General features: G+C 48.3%; 1 protein-coding gene across 9 annotated transcripts in view; it reads left to right on the top strand.

Annotated features, from left to right (window-relative positions):
- Positions 1-963: 963 nt before the first annotated feature.
- DTX2 (deltex E3 ubiquitin ligase 2) overlaps positions 964-10950 on the top strand; it is an 85422-nt gene continuing 75435 nt past the window's right edge. For all 9 annotated transcript variants that reach the window (XM_019511487.1, XM_019511486.1, XM_019511485.1 and 6 more), the window contains exons 1-2: positions 964-1043; positions 7924-8292. In XM_019511487.1, the coding sequence (XP_019367032.1) occupies positions 8013-8292 (280 nt within the window). In that variant the 5' untranslated portion in view covers positions 964-1043; positions 7924-8012. The remainder of the gene's footprint in view (positions 1044-7923; positions 8293-10950) is intronic.

Genomic DNA, 10950 nt, shown 5'->3' with positions numbered 1-10950 from the left:
ATTGCCAATGTCTCAGAAGTGGGAAGAAGTGAGGTTGTTTTAACCCGGCTGTCTCCACCAACGCAGAATTGTTCTTGAAAAATACGTGATCGAGCCTGACCCTGAATTTGGCAGGGGAGAGAACTGAGCCCCTTCGCTGTAAGGCTTTTCAAATCTTTTTGGAGAAATAAATCGCTTTCTTCAGTGCTCATCTTTAAGGCCGAGAACAGAAAGGATCTTTAATACTGCAGGTGATTCTCTTCCTTTGTGCCACTTCTGCAATCCTGCCTTTATCACTCACAGCCACAACTGGGATGATTAGTGTTCATCAGACACTGGTTTCAAAGGCTATCTGATTCTGGTTCAGACTTCTTAGGCTTGTTTGATGTCTGAGGGTTCAAGAACCGAGAGCACCGCAGAAAACAGAACATGAATTCAGGATTAACCTGCCTCAATGAATCTTCTTTGAGGCACCAAGTTATGGAAAACCAATGCATAAACACTGTTTTCTTTACAAGAATGTCTGTGTTTCCCTGCTAGAAGTCTCAGATCCTAAAATGTCCCTCTTCAATCACCTTCCTCAGCCTTGCTAGTTATCCCTGTAACGGGTTGTTCCCATCGTTATGTCTTGATCCCACAATCTAATCCACTGCGATGTCACTGGGCAAAGCAGCTTTTATCAGAGCTGCCTCTCGAAATGCAGCTGCACAGACAGCAACTCTCTCTCCATTAAAAGGGGCAGACAAAGAAAGAGAAGAGATGATGATAAATACTCTGAAACCAGAGAGTGAGCCCACGAGATGGGAAGTGCAAAGAAATTGCTGCAGGAGAAGCAAGAGGCGAAGGCCCCGGTGCTGAGAGCCACGCTGCCACGTGAAGAAACAGCACGAGCCTCCCCACCCCCCTGCCCGCCCCGCCCCCCCGTAGCACACGGCCCCGCCCACCGGGACTACAGCCCCCAGCATGCCTCGCGCGGGGCGCATGCGTACTGGGCCTCGTCGGGCTGCGCCGGGAAGTCGTTGCCCAGTCGCGCTCGCAGCAGCCCGAGGAGACGCGCCGCCACGGTGAGCCTGGGTCCCGGGCCGGGCCGGGAGGGGAGCGGGTGGGTGTGGGACCGTAGAGGTCCCTGCTGCTTTCTGGGAGCCCCTCCCCGCCCCTTCCCGCGGGAGCCCGGGGCCGCGGTCGCCCCCAAGCCGTGCCCGTGCCCCTCCGCGGCGGCCGCACTAGGCCCCGGAGCCGGTGTCACTCGTGGCCGTCCGTCTCCCTGTGGATGGGGATTGAGGCCCCGACATGAGCGGGGAGTTTTACTGCATCCTCACCGGCTCCAGCGCTCTCGGCGGGTCGGAGCAGCTGGGCCCGTGGGAGCTGCCCGCGGGGGTCTGAGCCAGTGGCACCCGGATCTGCTCTCGGGAGCAACGCGGGCTTCTCGCGGTCCAAATCCCCCGAGTTGCGGTGAGACTCGTGCTCCTGGAAAACCCAGACTCTGGCTCCCTGGTGACCTGGAGGCTCCTGAAAAGTGTGTCCTTTGTCTCAGCTTTAAGGAATTTCTCTCTCGCGTCTTCAGGATCGGAGCCTGTGAACACTGGTTACCAAGGCCCTGGTCTGGATTGCAAGAAATGTCGGTGAAACTTGTTCGTTAGTGGTGTGATGTTTTCACATCCCCAGCCACCAAAGCAGCGAACCTGTTCAGTGCAGTCACGCTCTGAGAGTTGTCTTGTAGGCCACAAGGGGACTGTTCATGGCGATAAACACTGCTTCTGGTATGGTCAGCAGGAGCTGATCCCTGGCTCTGAACCTGCATCTGGACCCAGAATGGATCTGCCTATTTGTGGGTCTGGTTGCAGGGGTTGGAGTCTGAGCTGCTTCTCTAGGAATTGGCAGTAAGTTTGCGTATTCTTGTCATAGTATACAATCACTCCCTAATCTCATGAGGTAGAGCAGTGCTCTTACCCCCATTTTACTGGTGGGAAGCTGAGGCAGAGAGATGAAGTGACTTATTTAGGGTCACCCAGCGCTAAGCAGGGACTTGAGCCCAAGTTCCCAGGTTGGTATCTGAACTTTGGGCCAGTCTCCCTAGGTAATTGTGTACCTTGACACTTAAGTGCGGTGCCTGCCTTCAAGGTATTATGGTTCCTTGATTAGGATTCTTTAATGGGGCACTGGAAATTTTTTAATTGGATTTCCTTCCTGCTGTGGCTAAGAGCTATTGGGTCTCCTAAACTGCTTGAATTGACAATCCATTTTTTTTAGTAGTTTACACTGATGACCTTTGTCTGAGCAGTTTCAGTTTTGCTTACGGTCTGGTTTGCTTTTAGGTTCCTGCTGTTTGCTTTTGAACAAACAGTCCCTTCTGCTGGGAGTTTTTACTGCAGTCTTCCCTAACTTTGTATTTGAGCAACACCTTAAGAAAATATTCATCACACTTACTTCCATTGGGGTTAAAGTGGAAAGTGGTGGGAAAAGGCCTGTTTGTTAAAGTACAAACTTCAGACTGAATTACTGAGTTCAATTTTTGGCTCTGCTATTGTCGTCTTTGAGATCATAGGCAGGTCACATTACTGCTCCGTGCTTCAATTTCTCCATCTGTAGAAACAGACCGTTCTTTATCTGTCATCTCTCTAAATCATAACTGACAGCTGTTTTCCTAAAGGGCTCTGTCCAGGGGGTCCCTTATCTTGATTAAAGCTCCTGTAGTTTATAAACTGCTGATGGTAGGAAGTCTTTAATGCCGGAAAATCATTCTGCTGATCTCAAATCCACTTGCAATCTTCACTTCATAATCTGCAGGCAAGTACAGTGATTGCAAGGTCCCGAAATGGAATTTGTGGTTCTCTAATCTCTCATATGAGGCTGGGTGAGACCTTCCCCTGCTTTTACTTGGCAGTTGTTAATTCTTCCGTTAGCGTTCACATAGATCTGCATGACTTCCTTAAACTCCTTTTGACTTGTCAGACTGAGACTGGCACTGTAAAAGAACCTTGTAGATAGATCTGTAGGTGATCGTAACTTCTTGATGGTATTTATGCCGGCAGATGTGAGCAATGCTGTGTATTGTTTATCTCTTGTGATCTGTCCCCATTTGTGGCATGCCATGTCTCATTTATATCTCCCTGTGTCTTGCGGGCTTCAAATTGGCGTATGTTGTAATGGAAGGTGACAAGATTTGATGTGAGGTGGATGACACAAAAGCTCAGGCTGCCTATGGGAGTTGGACTTCTGACTCATCCTAAAGCATGTTGAAATCTGGCTGCAAAAACCAGAAAGAAACCTGTTCATTTGTTTTCTCTGTTGCACTAGGTGCTGGGACTTGTTACCTTGTAGTCACTGACGTAATGCCACTCGTGGGTCTGGATGGGTGCTATTCTATCTTTTGGCTCTGTTAATTCTTGTGACTTAGCAAGTTGCTGGTTTCCTTCTAGCCCAGTCTTTTCCTATATCTTGCCAGGAATATTAAGTTCATGCACAAGTGGGTAAATTCATCTTCCATTTGCATGCTTCCTGGAACAAATGACAGCATCACCCCCAACTTGTTTTGCCTCTGAATTTCTGTGTAGGGTCATGGCTGAAATTGGCTTTACCTAGAGCAGTGATTTTCAACAGAGTACCACAGCACTTGTGGGGTGCCTTGAGATCCTTTCAAAGGTGCCACAGGGTGCCACACAGTATTAGTGCTGGTAGGTGTACAAACATGACTCACAGGGCAAACACGGGTATTCTGACCTATTGTGGGTTTTTTTGTAGTTCTTTGCAACGGAAAGAACTCAGAAATGATTGCTCAATTATTTCTCTATAGTCAAAGAAAGTGTGAATACAAAGAGCTGGCATTTTCTGAGTGGTGTCTTCAGGCTATCAATGGGTGCGTGGAGTCTAGAAAGGTTGAAAATCACTGATCTAGAGAGTAGATGCATGTTTCACTCTGTTTCAGTGCTTCTGTTTTGTTTTCTGAGCAACTTGAAGCCAGCTCTCCTGACACTCAGGCCAGAGCGAGTTTTTGATTGGTCTTTCTTTCTCATCTATGAATTACTAACCAGGTGGCTGGGGCAGCCCCTGGCTTGCTCTGAACCCTGAGTCAGGAATACATGTATTTCTAAGAGGTAGTTTTTGGCTCTAGTAAAAGCTGATGTAGGGATGATGGAGGGAGGTTGTATAGCCTGCCCTGATGCAGGGGGGCTGCCTGGAACTGATGTGACTCTAGTAAGTTTCACCGTGCTGCTTAATTGGAGATCTGACAGGGTCTGCTTTGGCCTGTGGGGCCCAGGAACAGAAAAGGGGCCCGAGGATGCTCTGCAGCTGTACCCTCTCCTCCCCCTAGCCTGCTCTGAGCAAGGGTTGATGATTGCTCTGGGATTTCTGCATGCTCAGAACAGAATGAACCTAAAATTGCATTAGCTTTGCAGTGGCGTTTGTTAAACCTCATGACCTTGCTCTTCCCTTCGGGATTTTGGAAGTGCAGCGGGTACAGGGTACCCACAGTGGTATAACGAACCTATGCTGCCAATCCTTGATGCCTGAGAGCCCACTAACTTAGCATAGCCAAAGCAGTCTCTTAATTCAAATGTAATCCCTTCATGGTGATTATCTGTAGCCCCTTGTTTGTGGACCTCCCATTTCCTGAATGTGGTGTTATTGCCTGACCGTTCTTTGCTGGGTGCCCTCCTGTTTGAATACCATGTTCAAACGGCTCACATATTGTAAGACTGTCCTTTATGTTGGTATTTAAAGACAGCCTGCAATCACAGCCCAGATCAAGGGTCCCCGTGGCTTTTTCTTTTTCGCTTGTGGTGCATACTACTGTGCCATTCAGTTTTTATTAGCACTGGCAGAAACTTAAAGGGACTCTGTCATCTGGATGTTAGAGCTGCAGTTGAGAGGTTTTAAGTATAAAGTAGAAAGATTTTCATAAGATAGAAATGGTTTTCTCCTACAGCCTTGTGATCTCCAGCCCAGCAATGCTTTGCTCCAGCTTGGGAAGGCAGAGGTGAATATGAGCAGAAACATAGGTGAAACTTGCAAAGACTATTTTCCTCCTTAACTTCTCCAAATCTCACAATTAAATCCATGGGGATTAGTCCTCACACAAGGCCCAGTTAAGTCACAAGGGACAGGCAGAGCTGAATTCAGGAACTGAGCCCAAGCTAACAATCAAGCAGGATAAATCATGAAGAACAAACTCAAATGTAAACGTTTCAGGTTTGAACATTTGGTTTTTTTTACATGTGTTAGGATCTGCTGGCAAGGAGACGACTTCACTGTGCTTGACACTGTGGTAGCACAGCCATTTCCTGCAGTTGAAGGCTGTGATTCTCAGTCTTCTTAGCCTCAAGACCTCCCTCCATAACTTTTCTGAATTTTGCAGCACCCCAGTTGAGAATCACTGAGCTACAATTTAAATCCGGAAAAGATATAGAAGGCTGCCTTGAGGCTAACAATGTTAAGAACAACTGATCTAACTGGTGCATGGTGAGAGCAGCAGGGACAAGACAGCAGTCCTCATAGGAGCAGCTGTAGGCACCATTGGGACAGACGCAGGGCACTGGATTGGGGAGGAGGGTGATCATAGCATCCTAATTCAGAATCACTGATTAAAAGTACTGTGAGTCACAGAAGGTAGCAGGCCAATGGGCATGCTGTGAGAGTTTGTGCTGCTATGTAATTGCAGTGTCTGAGGCTGTAGATGTCACCGGGACTGGTTTCAAAATTAAATACTTGACACACAAGTACAGAAGATCATGGGAGATGCATGGTGGCATGTTGTAGATGAGTGTGCAAACTCATTGATATGTACATCATTGTTCTTAGTTGCCACTGGTGCCTGATGCTAATACAGTGGATATATCGCATATTGAGACCACACACTTCTTAAGGTCCTTACCACACCCTGTTGCAAACTGCTTCCATCTTTCATGAAGTAGGTTGGAGGCCAGGGTCAGAGCTAAGGAGGTGTGAGTGACCTTAATTTTGAATTTCCAGGTTTCTAAACATTTCTGCTTTTTTAAGAGAACTGTCCTCAGTTCCATGATTGCTTGTGTCCAGTTCCAACTTTAGGTTACCATAGTGTTTTGCTGGGCCCTGGAACACACATGGATTGTTTCACAATCCTTCCAAACAGCTGCAGGCTCAAGTTTCATCCAGATGCACACTTTGGCATAGGTTGAGACCCTCCTTCCTTTTAAAGGGTCAGATTCCAAGTTCAGGAAATAGGATCCATTATCTCCTGGGCAGTGAAAGTATATTGACACGGAACTCGTCTGCAGCCAGTCAGGATGCCCTAATTTGCATGCTTGATCTGATTGGCTAATGTGGGTCCCAAACTCAAAGCATTGTTAGCCCTCCAAGAAGTAAGTGGTACCTACCTGATCATTTTCAGCCAATTGTGAGCCAGGATTTTATTGTGCACCAGGTAACAGGCTGACATCACATGGGCATTAGTGCTTTGAGGGAGATGACAGGGTAAGGAGGACGTGTAAGTAGATCTATTTCTGCTTTGATCTTTCTTTCCCTCCTTCTGCCACTATATTTTTAAAAGGAACAAAAACAAGTGGTGCGATGCCTCCATCACAGAGGCAAAGCCTCCCGCTGTCAGGCTGCTTTGCTGCTGGTTCTTACAGTTGATGGTATAGTATGTGGAAAGCAAGAAACCCTTAGTTAGGGGGAGTGCAGGGCATATGCTGTGCACCAGCCTTGCATGGGAAACTCTGCAAGCATGCTCTGAGCTAGGTCAGTTTGAGTTTAGCTTGGAAACAATGACAGTCATCTTATCAGAGCAACATTGCCAGGTGCTTGTGCGAAACCCAGTGTAAAAAGAATTAGCAAGAGGTAGGTGTTGGGTTTTGTTTCTGGGGTTTGTTCATGTGATCTGTGATCCCACGCAGTAGAATACCCAGCCCTGATGTATGATGTGCTATTGCCAGCTACCCGTGTCTCATTCCTGGGGCAAGAACTTTTTTAGCATACAGTGCTCTGAAGGAATTTCATTTGCTACCAGTGATTCCAAGGTAAGAGGGCTAGGACTTGTTCATGAGTCACCCATGTAGGCTTCACCAAGGATGTTATCTTTTTTCCTATATAGCACAACTCTCCTTTGGGGAATGCAGACAGGAGGTGGCCTTGGTCTTCAATTCTGATTAGTCTGAAATAACGAGCCAGACCTGATTGGTGGATGTGTCATCTGCAGCAGTGGATCTTCCTCCATCCTAAAGCGATGTCTCCCCCTGTGTTGCCTGCCTCCGACAGACGCTGCTGAGAGACTCAAGCCTCTCAATAAAGCAGCTGTCATGGGAAACCTCTTCCAGACAGCAGATGACTGTACTGTGACTTAAGTGGGCCCTGCTCTCCCATAACCCCAGCATTTGCTCCCAAGTGCCTGTGTCATTCTGGAGGACTTGCTCTGTGAATTGCACTGTATATTAACAGAGTCCCCTCTATGCTGCAGGGATGGTTTTGGTGATACATGTGTACAGGGTCTTGCTCATAGGTTCTGGTCTGGTGTCAGACCTCTCTGCAGGGCCGATCTGGTGGGGGCTCTGAGTTGAGATCTGAGCCTGTGAATGTACTGCAAAGTAAATAAGGAAAAGCAGAAATTGGGAATGTTTACCTGTTTATGTAAGCACCAGTAATGTGCTTGGTGGCATATAGTGCCAAGAGTGTTTGCTCCAGAGAGCTTCTGTTGTAATTTAGAAGTCTGGGGGCTGTGGAGAGGAAGGGCTTGGTTGTAAAACCACCAGGGTTGGCAAAAGGGTTGAAGCAGCACCCACAGCTGCATTTTACGTGTTGGTTCTGAACTTTACTAGCTTTGGCACTGTCATAGTCTCTCGAATCATTCAGCACCGTGACCCTCTGACTTCAGACCTTCCCCCATTTAACAGGGTTTCTCCCATTCCCTTGCTTCCAGCCCTGGAGTGCTCTCCTTAACTTTGCATATCTTGTCTTTGCTTCTCTCTGCAGGCCTGACAAATGCCGTTAGAGAGGATGGTTTGAGGGCTGTCCGGTCAACCTCCCTGGCTCTTCTCGCTTTTAGCGTAAGACCTTGAACAATGGCAGCAGCACCGTCGGGACCCTCCGCTCCTGTGCCAGGGGGTGCCAGCCCTGGAGCCGTGGCAGTGTGGGAGTGGCAGGATGAATTTGGCAAGTGGAGGCCATACCAAGGGAGCGTGTGCAGCTACATCGAACAGTCTTTCCAGGCCTCTCAGCAGAAGGGGAAGCGCTTGGGGCCAGGGCCTGCCAACAGTAGCATCCCCTTGGGCCATGCAGATGCCATGTTGGCCCCGTACGTCATCGATATCTCAAGCCTGATGCAGTTCCGGCAGGACACGGGTAAAAGATCTGTTGCCTGGCTACATGCAAGTCCTGTCCTCTTAGGAAATCAATGAGTTCATTAGTGGGAGCTTGTGCTTACATCACTGTAGGGTCAGGATCTTGCAAAGGGCTCTCCTTTTCCTCCCTCACCCCACCCACACCCACACTCAAGAAGAACTGTATAAAAAGGACTCCTTTATGATTAAAATGATTAAAATGCTGTGGTTTGAGTGCCCTGTTCCCTTGGACTGTAGCACCAGCTGTTTGGGCTTGGCTCTGCACCCCGTGCAGGATTCTGTCCAACACCTGATCCCCAGAATGATGCAGAAAGCTGCCTGCTTATGCTCGTTCTCCTGGGGTTTTCCCTGTCTCCCAGGAAGGCCGGTAGGTTAGCCATTGTGGGTAAGGTACAGGGTTAAGAGCCAGGAGGCCTGGGTTCTGTTCCCAGTTTCTGCCCCTGAGGTCACTCAGGCCAGTGGTTCAACATCTGTTCAGTTGGGATAATTACCCTTAGACAATTTGGGTCCATTCTGTTTCCCTGCACCCTGAGAGCTGCTAAGTGTCTGCTTACCTCTGGAAAATTAGATCTTGCTCTGGATGCCCACAATAAATGACTGCTTTTGGAAATGGGAGCCCTTCTGTGCCTCAGTTTTCTCATCCGTAGGATGGGGTAATGCCTTCCTCACAGCATGTGATGGAGCTTAATGCAGCACCTCAAATTTACTTTGAAGGCCCTGGAAAAGGACTCCTACTCTAATCTTTTTGACAACTGCATCTGATTGATCAGTTGTCTGATGGGTACAGACACAGTAACAGGCCTGGCTCGTAGTTATGCTTTATAACTCTAACATTAGTCACTGAGCTACGACTGGGCTGGGCCTAGCGAGGAAGTATATCTAAGGAGGTGTCCTGAGTGAGGTCCTTCCTTAGCAGGTCATGTGGAGTGAGTGAGATCTGTAAGGCCCTAACTGGCTTGGTACCAACCTTTCTTAGGCCACGGACATCCCTGTTTGGGTGGTGCTCAGAATTCTCTGGCAGGGGTCACCCAGGCTCACACTGTGGCTGCTGCTTTCCGTTGCTGTCTTAGTGGTGTAGTTATGAATTGAACCCAGGTACCCTGACTCAAACCTTGCTCTAACTGGTAGCCAGTTTTCTCCAAACCCACTCACACCCACCCATTTCTGACCGTAGTTACAACCAGTGGGATTGAATTGCTACTGAGAATTTGTGCCAACATTGCAATGAGTCAATGTTCACAGCACTCAGCAGTGGGTCCAGCTCTTAATGTAGAGCAGCCTAATTTTGTGAGCAGCGTGGAGAAGGGGCATTGAACAGTTCTGTCCTTCAAGCCAACCTGTAAACAAAATGTTCTTCCTCAGCAGAAGGATGCTCTGACCCTGAATCATGAAAACACCTACTGGTGCCATCTGTTGTCTCGAATCTCTCAGATCCCTTTCACTTAGGTGGATTCCAAAGCACTCGGCAAACTGTATTGTTGCAGCACCACTGAAATGTATCTGCTTCCTGTGGGGTGGAGCCACTAGGGTAGGGGAGTGATGATGTTGGCCATGGTCCCTGGAGTTCTGTTACTGTGGGATGGTGTCTTTAATGTTGCAACAGCTAATTCAGGGTAGAGAATTGTACCTGAAAGTCTCCCCAGCAGGATAAAATGTTTGGGAAGGGCCGATGTGCTAAATTTAAAAAGACCCTGCTGGGATTCCAATTGGGTACTGCCAGGGCTGGAGGTATCTGATATATTACTTGCCCCACAAAGCTGCATGCTCTGTTTTGCATTTTTCTGTGATCTTTATGCTTTTACCTCTTATTTTCTCCTGTTCTTGTTTGAGTCAAAGCGCAGTTTCTGTGTGTAAGCCTCCTTGCCCCTCAACCTTTCTAAGTGATCAGGTGACCTTCAGACTGACCTTCAGAATGTGCTGGAGGTGAAAAACCCTCTGCTGGAAACACTTCTAGGAAAAAAGTGGGCCACTGCCTTCTCATTAGCTGTGAGACCCAAAAGCAGGGTCTTCAAAGGAAACTAGGAGAATAACAGGAAGCCAGTGGTCACGGGCCCAGCATGTCCACTCAAGGGTAGTGACAGCTGCAGAGGCGGATTCCACACGCTGGATTAGGAGCAAGTCACAGCTGCTGGCCGGGGCAGATTAGCTAGAAAGTAATCATAAGCAGGCTTCAGGAGTTGGCATACAGGCAACAGCAGCATTAGGGCAAGATAAGAAGGGCTGCTGGAGGATTTCCACAGTGCTGATGCCAAAAGCCACCTCTTCCCAGTGTTGGTTACAAGGGACTGCAGCTCTGTTCTTTGCAGGCTTGTTACCCTTTGTCCCATCACCTCATACTCTGTGTTCCTTATAGGCTGCTAGACCATTGGATTTGACTGCTAACCCCAGCTGAGCCACAGCAGCCCTTCTTCCCACCACTAGGACATTATGGTGGACTGTTCTAGCTAACATGGTTGAAACTCTGCTAGGGATGGGCTTGCTCTGTCCTCCCTAAACCCTTGGTTTTTACCAGCCTCCAGGCTGTAACCCCATCTCTGGCTTCCTCCCCATACATTCCTTCACCTGTGTGCCATGCAGTTGATTCCCATATACTAGATGTTAATTTGCAGAGAACAGCTGGGAAGTTGTGGCTACAACCTACTTTCAGCCATGTGCTCTG

This window comes from Gavialis gangeticus, unplaced genomic scaffold (assembly GCF_001723915.1).
Source record: "Gavialis gangeticus isolate Ggan-Ray unplaced genomic scaffold, GavGan_comp1, whole genome shotgun sequence".
Taxonomy (NCBI): Eukaryota; Metazoa; Chordata; order Crocodylia; family Gavialidae; genus Gavialis; species Gavialis gangeticus.
The sequence above is the reverse complement of the archived record's forward strand: the minus strand, read 5'-3'. Positions and strand labels throughout refer to the sequence as shown.